Source organism: Falco cherrug, chromosome 8, assembly GCF_023634085.1.
Source record: "Falco cherrug isolate bFalChe1 chromosome 8, bFalChe1.pri, whole genome shotgun sequence".
NCBI classification, from domain to species: Eukaryota; Metazoa; Chordata; class Aves; order Falconiformes; family Falconidae; genus Falco; species Falco cherrug.
The window spans coordinates 45,186,901-45,208,274 of record NC_073704.1 but is presented as its reverse complement, the minus strand read 5'-3'; the positions used below and the strand labels follow the sequence as shown (position 1 = coordinate 45,208,274).

At 62.6% G+C, this 21,374-nt stretch overlaps 2 protein-coding genes across 2 annotated transcripts; both read right to left on the bottom strand.

Annotated features, from left to right (window-relative positions):
* Positions 1-507: 507 nt before the first annotated feature.
* LOC114014380 (uncharacterized) lies at positions 508-8,011 on the bottom strand. The gene is given in 3 exon segments (XM_055718451.1): positions 508-3,558; positions 3,560-4,016; positions 4,954-8,011. Coding segments are annotated over 3 exon segments (5,790 nt in total). The 5' UTR covers positions 7,590-8,011; the 3' UTR covers positions 508-861.
* Positions 8,012-13,641: 5,630 nt separating this feature from the next.
* LOC129736638 (uncharacterized) lies at positions 13,642-20,895 on the bottom strand. Its single transcript, XM_055718450.1, is given in 3 exon segments — positions 13,642-16,497; positions 16,499-16,885; positions 17,887-20,895. Coding segments are annotated over 3 exon segments (5,844 nt in total). The 5' UTR covers positions 20,503-20,895; the 3' UTR covers positions 13,642-13,656.
* Positions 20,896-21,374: the final 479 nt, after the last annotated feature.

Below are 21,374 nucleotides of genomic sequence, written 5' to 3'. Positions count from 1 at the left end.
TCCTGATTAAGGAAGGCGTTTTCCACCTCCAATGTGGAAAACACACCCCATTCTGGTACACAAAATCGGCATTGCTATCACTACTGGCTGAGGAACATGCTCTGTGAGGGACTCTCACACAAGAGACAAGTACAAGACACACCACAGCACACAGGCGCTATACGTTCATTTTCAACAATCGCTTACATCCATCCTAAATAAATGACTGTTAAATGAAAGAGATGTGTAACAAGGGAAGAGAGATAATCAAGTGAACCAAAATAAAAGACTTCAGATAAACACCTTAACTAAAATGTCGTTCACGATGAATACAATTGTGCATTTGTAATACACCTATAAGTAAAATGTCTCACAGGCTGGTAAGAAACACAAAAAATTAATAGAACCTTTCAAATAACTACAGGTTTCAAAAGGCATACTACCTGTTCGTAACACACGGCTTTCAACAATACTAAATAATATAAGATCAAAATATCATGCCAAGCAGATAATGGTACGAAACAAGCAATAAGGATTCATAAAAAGTACAAACTAGTAACCAGCCGTACAAAGTTATGAACGGGGCAATTGACGTTCTGTTTACAGACAACCTAAAGCTACAAAAACGCATGTGCTGTCAGTAAGATACGTGACCCTGCTAATAACGCTAAGTACTGTTTCATATTAATGCAATATCTCTGTTCAGAAGAGCTGCTACTAAAAGGAAAACTGTTATTCTACATGTCGGGGGACAGACTGAGAAACAACCTGGCCCAGACTAAGAACAATATAGCCAAAGCAGCCTCCCACACCACGGTGAGGCTGAAAAATACTCCCACGTCCACCTCCCGGGAGCAAGAGGAACGACCACGCAGCGCGATGCTAAATGAAACCTTGCCTCACTCCTAACCAAACCTCCCCACGCAGTATAAGAAGACGGGAGAGAAAGGGAAGAGAAGCAGCAGAGAGATGCGTAGCGAAACCTGTCCGGCCAGAGGCACTCACCGGGGGCGCGGCGGGGTCGTCGCCGAGCAGCGGCGCGGGCTCGTCGGGCGGCGGCCGGGCCGGGAGGGTGTCGCAGCAGCTGCCGGCCGACAAGCGGAGCTGGCTCTTGCGCGAGTCGGCGGTGAGCGACACCTCGTGCGAGTAGGAGTGCAGGAAGGCGCGGACGCCGTCGATGCCCACGAAGTGCGAGGCCGGGACGCCGCGCGCGGCGCCGCTGCCCGCCGCCAGCAGCTGCGAGCGGCGCCAGCGCCGCAGGCGCAGCGCCAGCAGCAGCAGCAGGAAGGCGAGGAAGAGGCAGGACACGGCCGCCACGGCCACCACCAGCCAGCGCGTCAGGCTGCCGGCCGGCTCGCCCGGCGCCGCCGCCGCGCTGCCCAGCTCCGAGAGCAGCTCGGCCACGCTCTCGGCCAGCACCACCGTCAGCGTGGCCGTGGCCGACAGCGCCGGCCGCCCGTGGTCCTTCACCACCACCACCAGGCTCTGCCGCGCCGCGTCGCGGGCCAGCGGGAAGCGCGCCGTGCGCACCTCGCCGCTGTGCAGCCCCACGCGGAACAGCCCCGGCTCCGTCGCCTTGGCCAGCTCGTACGACAGCCACGCGTTCTGCCCCGCGTCCGCGTCCACCGCCACCACCTTGGCCACCAGCGCCCCGGGCTCCGCCGAGCGCGGCGCCAGCTCCACGCCCGCCCAGCCCGCGCCCGGCGCCGCCGGCGGGTACAGCACCTGCGGCGCGTTGTCGTTCTCGTCCACGATCACGAGCCGCACCGACACGTTGCTGCTCAGCGCCGGCGCGCCGCCGTCCTCCGCCCGCACCCACAGCCCCACCTCGCGCACCTCCTCGTAGTCGAAGGAGCGCAGCGCGTACAGCGCGCCCGTCTCCGCCTGCACCGACACGTAGGACGAGAGCGGCGCGCCGCGCACCCGCCCCTCCGACAGCCGGTACCGCACGCGCGCGTTCTGACCCCAGTCCGCGTCCGCCGCCCGCACCGTCAGCACCAGCGCGCCCGCCGCGTTGTTCTCGGGCAGACGGGCGCTGTAGCGCGCCTCCGCGAACACCGGCGCGTTGTCGTTCACGTCCAGCACCCGCAGCGCCAGCACCGCGCCGCTCCACAGCGACGGCGACCCGCCGTCCGCCGCCCGCACCGTCACGTTGTACTCCGCCACCTCCTCCCGGTCCAGCTCCCTCGCCGTCACCACGCGGTAGTAGCCCTCAAACGACTTCTCCAGCCGGAACGGCAGCCCCTCGCCGATGCTGCACCGCACCTCGCCGTTCGCCCCCGAGTCCCGGTCCTGCACGTGCAGCAGGGCCACCACCGTCCCCGACGGCGCGTCCTCGGAGATCGCGCTCAGCGCCGACCGCACAAAAATCTCGGGCGCGTTATCGTTCACGTCTGTCACGCTGATTGCGACTTTGGCCGTGTCGGAGAGACCTCCGCCATCCCGTGCTTGCACCTCCAGTTCGTACGACTCGGCTTCCTCGAAGTCCAGGCTCCGCAGCACCGTGATCGATCCCATTTCGGAATTTAAATCGAAAATCTTCGAGGATTTCAATGAAGCTGTTTGATATGAATACTTCACGTGCCCGTTCAGCCCCTCGTCGGCGTCGGCGGCCGTGACGGTGAGGAGGACGGAGCCCACGGGCACGTCCTCCGGCACACGCACCGTGTACTCGGCCTGGCTGAACTGGGGCGCGTTGTCGTTCGCGTCCAGCACGGCCACGCGGATCCGCGCCGTGCCCGTCCGTGCCGGCTCGCCGCCGTCGCTCGCCCTCAGCACCAGCTCGTGGAACGCCGCCTCCTCCCGGTCCAGCGCCTTGGCCAGCACCAGCTCGGGGCGCTGGTCCCCGCCGGGGCCCGCCTGCACGGCCAGCGAGAAGTGCTCGTCGCCGCTCAGCTCGTAGCTCTGCAGGGAATTCGCTCCCGCGTCTGGGTCGTGAGCCCTGGCCAGGGGAAACCGCGACCCCGGCGCCGTCGTCTCGCTTATACTCTCCTCCACCTCAATTTCCTTGAAGCTGGGCGCGTTGTCGTTAATGTCCGTGATCTCCACGTCGACGCCGTAAACCTTCATTTCCCCGTCCACTATCACCTCACAGCGCAGCACGCATTGCTGCAGACCCTCGCAGAGCTGCTCTCTGTCTATCCTCTCCGCCGTCACCAAATGTCCCGTCTTCCCGTGCAGGGCGAAATGCTGCGCCTTACCTTCGCAGACAAGGCTCACACCGCGGTCGGGGAGGGCGGGCAGCTGCAGCGCCAGGTCCTTGGCCACGTCGCCCACGAACGAGCCCTTCGGCATCTCCTCGGGCACCGAGTAGCGCAGCTGCCCCCACGCCGCCTCCCACGCCGCCAGCAGGACGCACCAGAGCAGGGCTCGCTCCCGCCGGCCCCAGCGCCTCCCCGCCGCGCACATCTCCGCCGCGGTACCGAGAGCAGCTCCCCGCCGCCACACGCCGAAAGGGGCACGGGTACTGCTCGCCACTCTGGGCCGCTGCCGCCGGCGCCTCTGCCTCGCTGCAGCGCGGCTCCGCACCGCGGGGACGCTCGCAGACCGCCCGGCCGCCGAGCCAGCCAGCGAGCGAGAGAGCGAGCGAGCCGGGCGGCAGCGGGCGGGGCTGCCGGCAGCGCTCCGGCCTTCCTCTCGCTCCTCCTCGGTCAACAGCGGCGCCCGCAGCCTCCTCCCGGCACTGCAGGCACCGAGCGCTGCCGAGCGCGGCCCGCCCGGCCTCCCCACGGGCAGCTCGCCGGGACGCGGCACTCGCCGCGGAGGCAGCGGGTCCCGTCCAGCGGGGATCTCCGCCGTCGCCTTCTCTCCCGCCCGCCCCTGCCTGGCTCCCCGAGACCATCCCGGCCAGGGAGACAGAGCGCGCCTCCCGCGGCTCGCCTGAGGCTACCGCACGGCAATGATGACTGCCTAACGGCCATGGATGCAGCGGATCGTTGCAGGAAAAAGTAATTTTTCTCGTAATACGACGCTCAGACCAGTAGTCCAAAACCACAAACCCCTGCCCACCACCACCACTGGCTTCTGTAGCCGTCACACTGGAACGACCGGTACAAGGACAGCAAAAGCAAACAGGCTCTGCAACACAAAACACGACGTCCAGAGCGTCCCCCGGGAGCCAGAGGGATCAGGCTCATTCACCCAGCCGCCAGGAACACGCCCCAGATTAAACGCTCCGCCACCGCTGACGGTCATTAGGCGGTTAAAGGCTAAAGGGGGTGGCGGCCAGCAACACAGAACCTCAGCGCCCCACCCCCGCCCAGCCAGCCCCTGACGAGGGGCGTTGCTCGGGCACATGCACGGGCTCTGGGATTTCTCCCCGCATGACACAGGACAGCTTATGCACATTCACATTTTTCCAAGTCATTCGATAATTCGATACTGATAATTCTATAATCGGTTCCAACGACCGCTCAGCGGCTTTCATCTTCTCAAAAATCACGCTGTAAGAGCTTGATGCGTGGCAGGAAAACACTCGTCTAGTTCGTGAATCTTCCCGGCCGTGGGACACCTTTCCCACTAAATGCTGTAGGAAGCGGCAGAAGACAAGGACGGCTGCAAACCCTAAGCCACGCGGACGATGCGAAAATGTGCAAATGCACTTTAGTCGAGTGCCCAAGTGGTGTCGTTTTGCGTACCTCATTGTAGTCTTACGTATGTTCTCAGGATGGGAAGACAGGCTCTGAAACACAAGAGGCGACTTTTTTCGCTTTACTTTTTGCCGTTCTACCCCTGCGCTTGTCTCAGACAGAGAGACAGAACAGGGCCAGTAAGGAAGAGGGAAATACCACCCAGGAAAAAGACAGGAGAAATAATAGCGCACAGAACTCGGGAAAATCACGCCCTGATGAAATTTATCTGCCCCACGAATGCAGCCGTTCCTGCAGCCTTCTCCAGAAGATGGGAGGGCACCTGGCGGAAGGAGGGAACCGCTCACTGGCGGGGAACAAGCCCCGGGGTAACTGCCCCGGTCACGGCGCCACGCGCACCTTCCTGTGGGAAAGAGCATCAAGGGGCAGGCGGAGAGCCCGTGCGTGCCTCCGTTCCCTGGCGGGGACACGGCCCAGCGCTGCCCCTGCACCGCCCCCGCGGGAAGCCCCGGGGAAGAGCGGTCGGCGGCTCGGAAAGGCTCGAGGGGAGGAGCGCGAGCGCGCGGGCTTACCGACCTGCGGTGCGTCGGCGTCCGCGGGCGGCTCTCCCGCGCCGGCGCTGCTGCTCGGGCTCGGCTTCCCGCAGGGCTCCCCGCCGAGCAGCTCCTCCGCGGGCAGGCTGGGCAGCGGCGGCGGCAGCCAAGCGCCCTCGGCGACGGCGCGGCCCGGCGCCACGCACAGGTTGTAGGAGTAGGGCAAGGTGCCCTCGCAGAAGTCGGCCGGGAAAGCGGCGCCGGCCACGGAGAAGCGCTGCGCGCCCAGGCAGCGCAGGACGGCGGGCGGCCCGGCGCCGCGCACCCGCGCCACCACGGCCAGCGCCACGCTCAGCAGGAACAGCGCGGACAGCAGCGCCAGCGCCAGCACCAGGTAGAACTGCAGCTCCGCCGGCGCGTCGGCGCCCGCCGCCCGCTCGCTCAGCTCCGGCAGCGCCTCCTGCAAGCTCTCGGCCAGCACCACGTGCAGCGTGGCCGTGGCCGACAGCGCCGGCTGCCCGTGGTCCTTCACCACGGCCACCAGCCGCTGCTTGGCCGCGTCCCTCTCCGACACGGCCCGCGCCGTGCGCACCTCGCCGCTGTGCAGCCCCACGCGGAACAGCGCCGGCTCCGGCGCCTGCACCAGCTCGTACGACAGCCACGCGTTGCGCCCCGCGTCCGCGTCCACCGCCACCACCTTGGCCACCAGGTACCCGGCCTCGGCCGAGCGCGGCACCACCTCGAACGGCCCCGCGCCCGCCGCCGCCTCCGCCCCCGCGCCCGCCGCCGGCCACAGCACGCGCGGCGCGTTGTCGTTGCGGTCCAGCACGAAGACGCGCACCGTCGCCGTGGAGCTCCGCGCCGGCGCCCCGCCGTCCTGCGCCCGCACCGCCACCGCGAACTCTCGGCACTGCTCGTAGTCGAAGGAGCGCTGCGCGTACACCGCGCCGCTCCGCGCCTCCACCGACACGTACGGCGCCGCGCCCGCGCTGCCGCCCGCCAGCCAGTAGCTCACGCGCCCGTTGGCGCCCGCATCCGCGTCCTGCGCGCGCACGCGCAGCACCGGCGCGCCCGCCGCGTTGTTCTCCGCCACGTAGGCGCTGTAGGCGGCCTCCTCGAACACCGGCGCGTTGTCGTTCACGTCCGACACCTCCAGCACCAGCGCCGTGCGGCTGGACAGCGCCGGGCTGCCGCCGTCCCTGGCCACCACCGTCACCCGGTGCTCGGCCGCCTGCTCCCGGTCCAGCGCGCTCGCCGTCACCACCTTGTACGAGCCGCCCGACGACGCCACGATCGACAGCGGTGCCTCGCCCGACAGCTCGCACGACACCTGACCGTTCTCTCCGGAATCCCGGTCCCGCACTTTCACCACGGCCACCACCGTGCCGGCCGGCGCGTCCTCGGGCACCGGGCTCGACACCGACAGCACCGTGATTTCGGGTGCGTTGTCATTCACGTCCAGCACCTCCACCTCCACCTTGCAGTGCGCTACCAGCCCCCCACCGTCCCTCGCCTCCACCAGCAGCGTGTAGCTTCGCGTGTCCTCGAAGTCCAGCGGCTCCTGCAGCGCAAGCCGCCCGGTCTCCGCGTCTAACACGAACTTCGCAAGCACCTTGGCCGGCAGCTTCCCGAAGCTGTAGGAGATTTGGGCGTTCGTGCCGGCGTCGGCGTCGGAGGCGGAGACATTCAGTACGGCCGATCCCGGCGGCGCGTCCTCGCGCAGGCTCGCGTAGTACCGGTCGTGCGCGAACACGGGGGGGTTGTCGTTGGCATCGGTGACGTTGATGCAGAGCTGGGCGGTGCCACTCCGGGGCGGTTCTCCGCCGTCCAGCGCCGTCAGCACCAGCCGCAGGTTCTCCTCACGCTCTCGGTCCAGTGCGCGGCGCAGCACCAGCTCCGCGAACTTGCTGCCGTCCTGGCTGTCCTTCACCTCCACCGCGAAGTACTCGTTGGCCTCCAGCTCGTAGCCCTGCAGCGAGTTGCTGCCCACGTCCGCGTCCTCGGCCATGCCCACGGCAAAGCGGGCGCCGGGGAGAGTGAACTCGTTGATCTCCAGCTGGAAACTGTCTTGCAAGAAGCGCGGCGCGTTGTCGTTGATGTCGTGGATGGCGACGTCGACGTGGAAGACGTTGAGCGGGTTCTGCACCAGCGCCTCGAAGCTGACGGCGCAGGACAGCGACTCGCCGCACATCTGCTCCCGGTCCAGCCTCTCGCTCACGTACAAGTTCCCGTTCTCCCCGCTCACGCTGAAGTATTTCAGCTGCCTCTTAGCGGCAGACGCCACCCGCAGCTTGCGTGCCGGCAGCTCGGCCGGGCTCAGCCCCAGGTCCCGCGCCAGCGGCCCCACCAGCGAGCCTCTGCCCAGCTCCTCGGGGATGGCGTAGCGGATCCGCTCCGGCGCCGCCCGGCAGCACAAGCACAGCAGCACGGCGGGCAGAAGCGCTCGCCCGGCCGCTGGCCGCCGGCTCGGCCCCGGCCTGCCCGCCATTCTCGCCAGCGCTCGCCGCGCTCCTCCCTCCTGCCGCTGCCCTCCCTCCCTTGCAGCCCCGCTCCGCCACGAGCGCCGGGGCCGCCGGAGGGCAGCGATCTCGGCGCCGGCTCGGACGCCGCTGCTCCCCGCGCCGCCTCTCGCCGCTGCTGCCCGTGCTGCTGCCGCATCGGCCGGCGCCGTGCGAGCCAGCAGCCCGTGGGGGCAGGACGCTGCGGCGGCTGCGGCTGTGGCTGCGGCTGTGGCTCCAGCGCCGCTCCGCGTCGGCCAACAGCGGCACCCGGAGGCGCCACGACGCCACCGCAGCCGGCTGATGGCCGCGCTCCTCGGGGCGCGGGGGTGCGCCGGCCCCGGGGGCGTTCAACGCTCAGGTACACTGCCAGGGGCTTTCGGGTCACCTCCCCCATCGCAGAGAGTGCTCAGCACCCGATACGCGCGGCAGAGCAGAACACAAAGGAACTCAGCCGCTCTTGGTGAAATCGGCGGCATCGAGAAGAGCAACACACGGTTTGATAGCTGCAGAAGACTTCATTCTTTGTTCTGCTTTCCTTACCTGGGACGAGTACCATCAAGGACAAACTCGTGTTGGAGTACTCAATGAGGCATCAGAAACAGAATGAAGCAAAATCCTCTGCAGTCCTGTCATGGTAGAACTGCAAGGGGTTTCCTTTGTTTTGTTGTTAATTCTTCCCTTAGGAAAAAGAACAATTACCCCGAGAAACATATCACCAGAAAGGCCACGTGTATAGCTCTGGTCTAAGAGAGCAGAATAACCCTTACTAGTTTCATTTTAATTCACAGAAGTTCCTGCTATTGCATCTCCATACTTGAGGGGCTGAGAGGGGAAAGTGCAAAGCCATACCGAGTGTTTCATGGATCCAAAGAATGGTTTGGATTGGAAGGGACCTTTCAAGTTCACCTAGCCCAGCCCTGTGCCATGGACAGGGACCTCCTTCACTAGGTCAGGTTGCTCAAAGCCCCGTCTAACCTGACCAAGAACCACCCTCATGGTAAAATATTTCTTCTTTCTCTCTCTTTAAAACAAACCCTCTTTCAGTACAAAAACATTGTCTCTTGCCCAGTCACAGCAGCCCCTGGTAAAAAGTCTCTCTCCATCTTTATTATAAGCCCCATTTATACATTGAAAAGGCACAATAAGGTCTGCTTCTTTTCTATAGGCTGCAGAACCACAACTGCTTCAGCCCTTTTTTCAAAGAAGTGATAAATGGCCAAAAGAAAAGAGGTGCAGTCATCTTACAGGGCCTGGGTCATCAGATGTTCCAGCCCTTTGACCATTTAGGTGGTCCTTCTCTGGACCTAATGTAACCGGCCCATGTCTGTTGTGACTGTGGGCCCCAGAGCTGAGCGCAGTCCTGCAGCTGGGGTCTCATGAAAGCAGAGTAGAGGGGAAGAACCACCTCACTCGGCCTGCTGGCCACGCTACTTCTTATGCAGCCCAGGATGTGAGCAGCTTTCTTGGCCCCAATCCCATATTGCCAGCTCACGTCCCATTCGTCACTGTCCTGGTTTCAGCTGGGATGGAGTTAACTTTCTTCTTAGTAGCTAGTAAAGTGCTGTGTTCTGGCTGTGATGTGAGAACTATGTTGATAATGCACTGATGTTTTCAGTTGTTGCTGGGTAATGTCTATGCTAAGTCAAAGAATTTTTCAGTTTCTTGGGCCTTGCCAGCCAGAGTGCTGAAGGGGCACAAGAGAGTGGCAAGGGACACAGCCAGGTCAGATGACCTGAACCAGCCAAAGAGGTATTCCATCCCATGGGATGTCATGCTTGGTTTATAAACTTGGAGGGGGAGGTGCGGGGGGAATCATTGCTCAGGGACTGGCTGGGCATCAGTCAGCGGATGTTGAGCAGTTGTACTGTGCATCACTTGCTTTCCTTTCTCCCCTTTCCTTTGGATTTTATCCTTTTCCCAACCTTCTCATGATGACTCCTGTTAATAATATTATCATTACTATTATTATTGTTGTCGTTGTTAACTTTTTAAAATTCTGTGTAAATTATTAAACTGTTCTTAACTCAACCTCAAGGTTTCCATTTCTTTCAGATTCTCCTCCCCACCCCTCTGGGTGGGTGGGAGCGAGAAAACAACTGTATGGTTACCAGCTGGGATAAACCTGCAACAGTCACTCACCAGTACCCAAAACTTGTTCTCAATCCACCCATCCCCCAGTCTATATTGAAACTGGGAATTGCCCAGACCCAGTTGCAGCACCTTGCACTTTGCCTTACTCAACTTCTAGCCTGCCAAGGTGTCTCCGGATTGCATCACTTCCCTTGAGTGAGTCAATTCAGCTTGGAGTCATCTTTAAACATGCTGTAGCTGTACCCAATCGCACTGTCTATGAACACACAAAATAGTACTGATCCAAGTACAGACCATTGTAGGACAACACATGTTACTGATATCTACTTGAACATTGAGCCACTGACTTGAACTCTTGGGACATGGCCATTCAACCAGTGATTTAACAGTCCCATATTTCTCCAGTTTAGCAGCCAATGTATTTTGGGGGGCTGTATGGAGGATACCCTGCACAGTCTTCCAACGATGCACATCTTCTCCCACAGGCCCCAGGTGTGCTCACGTAAATTTGCTTGGGCTGGGTTGGAACTCTGCACTTTGAGGACTGCACTAGGGATGGTTTTCCTCTCTCTCACTACAGACAAGTGTGCCTCTGGGAGCACACGTATGCCTAGGAAAGCCTTCCTCTTTGCAGCTCTCAACATCAAAGGGGTGTATGCGATTTGAGCCTGCACTCTGGGAATTGCAAGGGACCTGACCTTCCCTATGTCATCAGGCACACGGAGGTCAAACTCTAGCTCGTGACAACAAGCGAGGCAAGAGTCAGAATCATGCAGGAATGAAAGCATCACAGGGAATAGCATTTCTTAGGCCACACTGTCTGAGAAGTAGGAACCCCAGTTGCACACATGGTACACCGTCACGCACACAGTTGTGTTAAGTATGACAAGGAAAGAAAATGACCATCTGTTCTTCTACAATCTCACGCACACAGCTCCCCTCTCTTCTCTCCAACGGTACACAACTGGTGGGTTTGCTTCTGGCCTTCTCAGAGTTGAAAAAGATATACCGTGCTAATACAATGCGCTACAATCACACCAAGAGGGCAGTTATGTTTCCTTGCCACAAGTCTGAGAACAAACAGAAGGATTGTAAAGCACACCACTGAAAAAAGGACAAAATAAAAGAGGAACATCCCTCCAACAGAGTCAGGGTCATCACACTGTCTGCTGAGGTGGAATCTCCTCCCCTCTTTTAGCACACATGCTCTTCCATAGAGATGTGGCTTCCTCTAAGGTCATGTTTAAAGAGATTCCTCCCAACAATAACAGAACACAAAGATACTCTGACATCTCCTGCCTTTCACACTCGCTGTAGCATGGACAACAGGCACTAACACATGACACATTGCTAAACAAAGCTCTGCTGATAATGACAAGGAAACCTACACACACAGGAAAACAAGGAAAAAAAACCCCATAAATCAACAAAGCAAGGCAAGGAAGCATCAGAAGATGAAGTGTTGTCAGAGAAACTCACCGGGAAGTCTTCTTGGTCTTCACTGCAGGCATTGAAATTCCTCCCTGAGAGCACCTGGAAGTCACACAGATCTCAATCTGCCAGTGTGGCCCTGAAGTCTCACCCTGGACTGCATAGTACTAGGGGGGTCATTTTAAGAAATAGCCATCAGCTCCCAGAAACCTTTTTTTCTACTGTGTGGCCTGTTCATCTCCCACAAATATGAAGCAATAAGTGTAAACACCTTGTCATCGGTCTCTTTTCTCATGCTCATTCTCCTGGGCTACTACAGCAGACTCTCTTTTAGCTTCTGCTTTCTTTTCCTCACAGGCAAAAGTCTGTCTTTGGTGACTGAAGGAAGTCTTTGCTGCAAAATGCCACGCACGGTTTCAAATGCAAAAGCACTCTGCAGAAAGGGGGGAAACGAACCACGACCTTCCAGGACACAAAGGCCTGAAAGACAGTGTCATTACAACTATGAAGAAACTCCACATCGCAGTGTTACAGGGGCAGACAGATGGGTAATGCAGTTTCACAGAGGAATTGGAGCCGTTCTTCCCGTGCATCATTGTCCAACACAAACAGTTCCTGCGCAAACTGCTAGAGGACCGACATTCCCTTTCAGGACAGGGCAACCAGGACCACCGCCTGAATGGCACAGGCCTTGGCAAAAGGCACAAAATCAGACCGTTGCTCAGCCAGAACCATGCTGACCCACCGGTTTCCCTGGCTACAAGCCTCCCACTCATCCTCCTGGCTCTGCGCTCACAGCCTTCAGTTGCACCATGGACAGTAACCAGTGTTTTGGCCACGTGTCAGCCACAGGCTAAAGAGCATGTCATTTGGTGGCACCTTAGGGAAACAGAAGGGCATCAAAGTCTTTGCCTTGGCAGCTGTACACCTTCATGGTATGGATGGGAAGTGCTTTGCCAGCCCAACAACTAGAAGAGACCTTTAAATGTTGTAAGGGTCATCAGGCGCAATGAGACCCAGCTTTAGGCCTGGACAACCAACAAGGAAAGAAGGAGACATCTGCTGCAGAGAAGGAATCACAGCTTCACAGTTCAGCCCCTGCCAACTGCAGAAGCGATGCAAGAACAGTATCTTGGTAATAAGCATGAGTGGCTCACACCAAAGACCACAGCCACATTTCCTCAATGGAATGTCTTTCCAGAGTAGAAGAGGGAAAATGCATGGAACCACAGCTGTAGGCTCCCTGTAACAACTAGGACAAACTGAAATTTTACAGCACCATTACATCTTCCAGACATTTCAGATGTCAGGCACAGTAACCTTTTTCACCTGCCCGGTCTCTGGACAGGCAGAACTTTTCACCCTGCCCAAACATTACACAACGGGAAGGCTACCTCTGCAGACAGACACCACTGAAAGAAAAGTTGCACACCAACATCTCCTTACTGAAGAACAAGGATCACAACACAGATGCACGCAAAGGGATTTCTCCGCTCATCACACTGCTTCAGGGAAATACACAGTTTTCTCAAGTCCATAAGTGATACGCAGCTCCGATAGAGACCCAGTCATCCAAGGATCACCTCAAAGATACAACAGTCCTATTACAGCACGTGGGCACCTTGGAAGACAGACGATTCCCAAACCATGACATAAAGTGCACGTCAATGCTCACTAATTGTCATGTAGAGCACACATCACTTAACAGTAAGACAAACTGATAAAAACAATGAATCCTGGAAAATAATAAAAGTCATGTCTTGTTTTTGACAAGCAAAGCATTTCCTCCAGTAACATTTTATGGAAACACAGCTATGATTGTCTTCCTCTTTACAGCAGTGACCATCAAAGCCAGGTACGTGAGAGTCAGAGAAATGTAGCAGATCTGATCTTGCACACATTATCAGAGATGATGACCCACCTCCAGATGAACAAGGAAATGATAAACAATGAGCAAGGCAAGAAATTAACCCCTGCTGAATTGAAGGGATCATGGCATTCTCTTCTTGGAGCAGGGCACTTAGGGTAAGGAATTAATTCAGGTATTTAGCAGGGAATGAATATTCAGTTGGCTCCTCCCAAATCTCTTGTAATGGCCCTTGCCATAAGCACATAAATAAGCCACTTGTTAAAGACACCGTGAAAACCTGTGAACACACAGGAAGGACCTCCCAGGGCTCGCAGTGCAGTTGGAATAACATTCCTATGGCTAAACGACGTGTCTTATACCCATCTGCAGCCGCTCTAGGACAGCTCCCAGGATGCCCGTCAACAGCCCCTCACAAGTCTCATGGTGTTCTTGGACCCTCCTAATGTACCAGCACCTCTCACCAAAGGGCCAGTCCCCCAGGCCATTTCTCTGTGACATAAACCATTATCAGGCCTGGAAGCATTCCAAGAAGGGAGGCGCCTTCTCTGCAAGGTTCTCTAGAGGAGCCTCGGGGTGGAAGCTGAGCAAAGCAGGAGTCCCGAGCGCTCCCTCAAGGCCATGCACCCCCACACACCCCCGCGCCTGTCCTGCTGCGGTCGTGCCTACGCCTCCTCCCCTCGCCAGCCCCGCAAGGGAGCGCCAGGGACCCTCACCGCCCCTGCCTGCCACCGCAGCCGGAGCGCCGGATGAGCCAGCCAGGCACGGGCCCCGCGGGAACGAGAGGCAGGAGCGCACCGAGGCCCTGTGCCCGCAGCTGCACCGGCCTTGCCTGCGTGCGCAGAGGGAAGGCAAGGGGCAGCGAGAAACTCCAGAGCGGCAGGAAGGAAAGGCAGCCAAGCGCGGGCAGAGGCACTCACCGGGGGCGCGGCGGGGTCGTCGCCGAGCAGCGGCGCGGGCTCGTCGGGCGGCGGCCGGGCCGGGAGGGTGTCGCAGCAGCTGCCGGCCGACAAGCGGAGCTGGCTCTTGCGCGAGTCGGCGGTGAGCGACACCTCGTGCGAGTAGGAGTGCAGGAAGGCGCGGACGCCGTCGATGCCCACGAAGTGCGAGGCCGGGACGCCGCGCGCGGCGCCGCTGCCCGCCGCCAGCAGCTGCGAGCGGCGCCAGCGCCGCAGGCGCAGCGCCAGCAGCAGCAGCAGGAAGGCGAGGAAGAGGCAGGACACGGCCGCCACGGCCACCACCAGCCAGCGCGTCAGGCTGCCGGCCGGCTCGCCCGGCGCCGCCGCCGCGCTGCCCAGCTCCGAGAGCAGCTCGGCCACGCTCTCGGCCAGCACCACGGTCAGCGTGGCCGTGGCCGACAGCGCCGGCCGCCCGTGGTCCTTCACCACCACCACCAGGCTCTGCCGCGCCGCGTCGCGGGCCAGCGGGAAGCGCGCCGTGCGCACCTCGCCGCTGTGCAGCCCCACGCGGAACAGCCCCGGCTCCGTCGCCTTGGCCAGCTCGTACGACAGCCACGCGTTCTGCCCCGCGTCCGCGTCCACCGCCACCACCTTGGCCACCAGCGCCCCGGGCTCCGCCGAGCGCGGCGCCAGCTCCACGCCCGCCCAGCCCGCGCCCGGCGCCGCCGGCGGGTACAGCACCTGCGGCGCGTTGTCGTTCTCGTCCACGATCACGAGCCGCACCGACACGTTGCTGCTCAGCGCCGGCGCGCCGCCGTCCTCCGCCCGCACCCACAGCCCCACCTCGCGCACCTCCTCGTAGTCGAAGGAGCGCAGCGCGTACAGCGCGCCCGTCTCCGCCTGCACCGACACGTAGGACGAGAGCGGCGCGCCGCGCACCCGCCCCTCCGACAGCCGGTACCGCACGCGCGCGTTCTGACCCCAGTCCGCGTCCGCCGCCCGCACCGTCAGCACCAGCGCGCCCGCCGCGTTGTTCTCGGGCAGACGGGCGCTGTAGCGCGCCTCCGCGAACACCGGCGCGTTGTCGTTCACGTCCAGCACCCGCAGCGCCAGCACCGCGCCGCTCCACAGCGACGGCGACCCGCCGTCCGCCGCCCGCACCGTCACGTTGTACTCCGCCACCTCCTCCCGGTCCAGCTCCCTCGCCGTCACCACGCGGTAGTAGCCCTCAAACGACTTCTCCAGCCGGAACGGCAGCCCCTCGCCGATGCTGCACCGCACCTCGCCGTTCGCCCCCGAGTCCCGGTCCTGCACGTGCAGCAGGGCCACCACCGTCCCCGACGGCGCGTCCTCGGAGATCGCGCTCAGCGCCGACGATACTGTCAGTTCGGGCGCGTTGTCGTTCACGTCTGTCACGCTGATCGCGACTTTGGCCGTGTCGAAGAGACCTCCACCGTCCCGTGCTTGCACCTCTAGTTCGTACGACTCGGCTTCCTCGAAGTCCGGGCTCCGCACCACCGTGATCGATCCCGTCTCAGTGTCCAGGTGGAAAATCTTTGACGCTCTCTCCGAGATTTTCTTCACTGAGTATTTCACGTGCCCGTTCAGCCCCTCGTCGGCGTCGGCGGCCGTGACGGTGAGGAGGACGGAGCCCACGGGCACGTCCTCCGGCACACGCACCGTGTACTCGGCCTGGCTGAACTGGGGCGCGTTGTCGTTCGCGTCCAGCACGGCCACGCGGATCCGCGCCGTGCCCGTCCGTGCCGGCTCGCCGCCGTCGCTCGCCCTCAGCACCAGCTCGTGGAACGCCGCCTCCTCCCGGTCCAGCGCCTTGGCCAGCACCAGCTCGGGGCGCTGGTCCCCGCCGGGGCCCGCCTGCAAGGCCAGCGAGAAGTGCTCATCGCCGCTCAGCTCGTAGCTCTGCAGCGAATTCGCTCCCGCGTCCGGGTCGTGAGCCTCGGCCAGGGGAAACCGCGACCCCGGCGCTGTCGTCTCGCTTATACTCTCCTCCACCTCAATTTCCTTGAAGCTGGGCGCGTTGTCGTTAATGTCCGTGATCTCCACGTCGATGCCATAAACCTTCATTTCCCCGTCCACTATCACCTCACAGCGCAGCACGCATTGCTGCAGACCCTCGCAGAGCTGCTCTCTGTCTATCCTCTCCGCCGTCACCAAGTGTCCCGTCTTCCCGTGCAGGGCGAAATACTGCGCCCTACCTCTGTCTATGATGCGCACGCCGCGGTCGGGGAGCGCGGGCAGCTGCAGCGCCAGGTCCTTGGCCACGTCGCCCACGAACGAGCCCTTCGGCATCTCCTCGGGCACCGAGTAGCGCAGCTGCCCCCACGCCGCCTCCCACACCGCCAGCAGGACGCACCAGAGCAGGGCTCGCTCCCGCCGGCCCCAGCGCCTCCCCGCCGCGCACATCTCGGTCGCGGCACCGCCGGTAGATTCCCGCCGCCGCAGGCCGACACGGGCACGGGTACGGGCACGGGCACTGCTCGCCACTCTGGGCCGCTGCCGCCGGCCTCTCCGCCTCGCTGCAGCGCGGCTCCGCACCGCGGGGACGCTCGCAGACCGCCCGGCCGCCGAGCCAGCCAGCGAGCGAGAGAGCGAGCGAGCCGGGCGGCAGCGGGCGGGGCTGCCGGCAGCGCTCCGGCCTTCCTCTCGCTCCTCCTCGGTCAACAGCGGCGCCCGCAGCCTCCTCCCGGCACTGCAGGCACCGAGCGCTGCCGAGCGCGGCCCGCCCGGCCTCCCCACGGGCAGCTCGCCGGGACGCGGCACTCGCCGCGGAGGCAGCGGGTCCCGTCCAGCGGGGATCTCCGCCGTCGCCTTCTCTCCCGCCCGCCCCTGCCTGGCTCCCCGAGACCATCCCGGCCAGGGAGACAGAGCGCGCCTCCCGCGGCTCGCCTGAGGCTACCGCACGGCAATGATGACTGCCTAACGGCCGTGGATGCACAAGAATGTACATTTTTCTCGTAATACGATGCTTAGACTTCTATTCCAAAAGCACAACCCCCACCAATGGCTTCAGTAGCCTTCACGCTGGAACAACCGGTACAAGGACAGCAAAAGCAAACAGGCTCTGCAACACAAAACACGATGTCCAGAGCGTCCCCCGGGAGCCAGAGGGATCAGGCTCATTCACCCAGCCGCCAGGAACACGCCTCAGATTAAACGCTCCGCCACCGCTGACGGTCATTAGGCGGTTAAAGGCTAAAGGGGGTGGCGGCCAGCAACACAGAACCTCAGCGCCCCACCCCCGCCCAGCCAGCCCCTGACGAGGGGCGTTGCTCGGGCACATGCACGGGCTCTGGGATTTCTCCCCGCATGACACAGGACAGCTTATGCACATTCACATTTTTCCAAGTCATTCGATAATTCGATACTGATAATTCTATAATCGGTTCTAACGACCGCTCAGCGGCTTTCATCTTCTCAAAAATCACGCTGTAAGAGCTTGATGCGTGGCAGGAAAACACTCGTCTAGTTCGTGAATCTTCCCGGCCGTGGGACACCTTTCCCACTAAATGCTGTAGGAAGCGGCAGAAGACAAGGACGGCTGCAAACCCTAAGCCACGTGGACGATGCGAAAATGTGCAAATGCACTTTAGTCGAATGCCCAAGTGGTGTCGTTTTGCGTACCTCATTGTAGTCTTAGGTATGTTCTCAGGATGGGAAGACAGGCTCTGAAACACAACAAGAGGCGACTTTTTTCGCTTTACTTTTTGCCGTTCTACCCCTGCGCTTGTCTCAGACAGAGAGACAGAACAGGGCCAGTAAGGAAGAGGGAAATACCACCCAGGAAAAAGACAGGAGAAATAATAGCGCACAGAACTCGGGAAAATCACGCCCTGATGAAATTTATCTGCCCCACGAATGCAGCCGTTCCTGCAGCCTTCTCCAGAAGATGGGAGGGCACCTGGCGGAAGGAGGGAACTGCTCACTGGCGGGGAACAAGCGCCGGGGTAACTGCCCCGGTCACGGCGCCACGCGCACCTTCCTGTGGGAAAGAGCACCAAGGGGCAGGCGGAGAGCCCGTGCGTGCCTCCGTTCCCTGGCGGGGACACGGCCCAGCGCTGCCCCTGCACCGCCCCCGCGGGAAGCCCCGGGGAAGAGCGGTCGGCGGCTCGGAAAGGCTCGAGGGGAGGAGCGCGAGCGCGCGGGCTTACCGACCTGCGGTGCGTCGGCGTCCGCGGGCGGCTCTCCCGCGCCGGCGCTGCTGCTCGGGCTCGGCTTCCCGCAGGGCTCCCCGCCGAGCAGCTCCTCCGCGGGCAGGCTGGGCAGCGGCGGCGGCAGCCAAGCGCCCTCGGCGACGGCGCGGCCCGGCGCCACGCACAGGTTGTAGGAGTAGGGCAAGGTGCCCTCGCAGAAGTCGGCCGGGAAAGCGGCGCCGGCCACGGAGAAGCGCTGCGCGCCCAGGCAGCGCAGGACGGCGGGCGGCCCGGCGCCGCGCACCCGCGCCACCACGGCCAGCGCCACGCTCAGCAGGAACAGCGCGGACAGCAGCGCCAGCGCCAGCACCAGGTAGAACTGCAGCTCCGCCGGCGCGTCGGCGCCCGCCGCCCGCTCGCTCAGCTCCGGCAGCGCCTCCTGCAAGCTCTCGGCCAGCACCACGTGCAGCGTGGCCGTGGCCGACAGCGCCGGCTGCCCGTGGTCCTTCACCACGGCCACCAGCCGCTGCTTGGCCGCGTCCCTCTCCGACACGGCCCGCGCCGTGCGCACCTCGCCGCTGTGCAGCCCCACGCGGAACAGCGCCGGCTCCGGCGCCTGCACCAGCTCGTACGACAGCCACGCGTTGCGCCCCGCGTCCGCGTCCACCGCCACCACCTTGGCCACCAGGTACCCGGCCTCGGCCGAGCGCGGCACCACCTCGAACGGCCCCGCGCCCGCCGCCGCCTCCGCCCCCGCGCCCGCCGCCGCCGCCGGCCACAGCACGCGCGGCGCGTTGTCGTTGCGGTCCAGCACGAAGACGCGCACCGTCGCCGTGGAGCTCCGCGCCGGCGCCCCGCCGTCCTGCGCCCGCACCGCCACCGCGAACTCTCGGCACTGCTCGTAGTCGAAGGAGCGCTGCGCGTACACCGCGCCGCTCCGCGCCTCCACCGACACGTACGGCGCCGCGCCCGCGCTGCCGCCCGCCAGCCAGTAGCTCACGCGCCCGTTGGCGCCCGCGTCCGCGTCCCGCGCGCGCACGCGCAGCACCGGCGCGCCCGCCGCGTTGTTCTCCGCCACGTAGGCGCTGTAGGCGGCCTCCTCGAACACCGGCGCGTTGTCGTTCACGTCCGACACCTCCAGCACCAGCGCCGTGCGGCTGGACAGCGCCGGGCTGCCGCCGTCCCTGGCCACCACCGTCACCCGGTGCTCGGCCGCCTGCTCCCGGTCCAGCGCGCTCGCCGTCACCACCTTGTACGAGCCGCCCGACGACGCCACGATCGACAGCGGTGCCTCGCCCGACAGCTCGCACGACACCTGACCGTTCTCTCCGGAATCCCGGTCCCGCACTTTCACCACGGCTACCACCGTGCCGGCCGGCGCGTCCTCGGGCACCGGGCTCGACACCGACAGCACCGTGATTTCGGGCGCGTTGTCGTTCTCGTCGGTGATCTCTAGCTGCACCTCGCAGTGCGCCGTCAGCCCGCCGCCGTCCCTCGCCTCCACGCCGAAGCTGTATTTACTCCTCTCCTCGAAATCGAGGGGCCCCGCCGTCCTGACCTCGCCGCTCTCGCTGTCCACGCTGAACAACGCGCGGACGCCGTCGGGGACGTTGCCGAAGGAGTAGGAGACCCGCGCGTTGGAGCCCGCGTCCGCATCCGTGGCCCGCACCCGCAGCACCGGCGACCCCGGCGGCAGATTCTCCCGCACTCGCGCCTCGTAGATGCTTTTACTGAACACGGGGGGGTTGTCGTTGGCGTCCGTCACGTTGACGCGAACCTGCACGGTCCCGGACCTGGCGGGGTCCCCGCCATCCACCGCCGTCAGCAGCAGCTCGAAGGAGCTCTGCTTCTCACGGTCCAACGCGCGCTCCAGCACTAATTCCGGCTGCTTCTTTCCACCCGGGCTCTCCTTGACGGCCAGGCTGAAGGACGGGTTGCTGCTGAGCTGGTAAGTCAGCTGCGAGTTGCTGCCCACGTCCGCGTCTCGGGCCATCTCCAGCGGAAAACGAGCGCCGGGAAGCGTCAGCTCTACGATGTCGAGGTGGAGAGCAGCCTTGCTGAAGGCCGGCGCGTTGTCGTTGACGTCGTGGATGGCGACGTCGACGTGGAAGACGTTGAGCGGGTTCTGCACCAGCGCCTCGAAGCTGACGGCGCAGGACAGCGACTCGCCGCACATCTGCTCCCGGTCCAGCCTCTCGCTCACGTACAGGTTCCCGTTCTCCCCGCTCACGCTGAAGTATTGCTTCTCGGCGCTGAGCCGCAGCTTGCGTGCCGGCAGCTCTGCCGGGCTCAGCCCCAGGTCCCGCGCCAGCGGCCCCACCAGCGAGCCTCTGCCCAGCTCCTCGGGGATGGCGTAGCGGATCCGCTCCGGCGCCGCCCGGCAGCACAAGCACAGCAGCACGGCGGGCAGCAGCGCTCGCCCGGCCGCTGGCCGCCGGCTCGGCCCCGGCCTGCCCGCCATTCTCGCCAGCGCTCGCCGCGCTCCTCCCTCCTGCCGCTGCCCTCCCTCCCTTGCAGCCCCGCTCCGCCACGAGCGCGGGGGCCGCCGGAGGGCAGCGATCTCGGTGCCGGCTCGGACGCCGCTGCTCCCCGCGCCGCCTCTCGCGGCTACTGCCCGTGCCGCTGCCGCTCTGGCCGGCGCCGTGCGAGCCAGCAGCCCGTGGGGGCAGGACGCTGCGGCGGCTGCGGCTGCGGCTGCGGCTCCGGCTGCGACTCCGACTCCATCGCCGCTTCGCGTCGGCCAACAGCGGCACCCGGAGGCGCCACGACGCCACCGCAGCCGGCTGATGGCCGCGCTCCTCGGGGCGTGGGGGCTGCACCGGCCCCGGGGGCGTTCAACGCTCAGGCACGCTGCCAGGCGCTTTCGGTTCACCTCCCCCATCGCAGAGAGTGCTCAGCACCCGATATGCGCAGCAGAGCAGAACACAAAGGAACTCAGCCGCTCTTGGTGAAGTCGGCGGCAACGAGAAGAGCAACACACGGTTTGATAGCTGCAGAAGACTTCATTCTCCGTTCTGCTTTCCTTACCTGGGACGAGTACCATCAAGGACAAACTCGTGTTGGAGTACTCATGAGGCATCAGAAACAGAATGAAGCCAAACCCTCTGCAGTCCTGTCATGGTAGACTTGCAATGTGTCTCCTTTTTTCCAATGTTAATTTTTCTCTTAGGAAGAAGAACAATTACACCGAGAAATATATCACCCGAAAGGCCACGTGTATAGCTTTATGCTAAGGGAACAGAATAACCCTTACTAGTTCAATTTTCATTCACAGAAGTTCCTGCTCTTGCACCTCCAGACTTGAGGGCCTGACCAGGGTAAAGTGCATAGCCA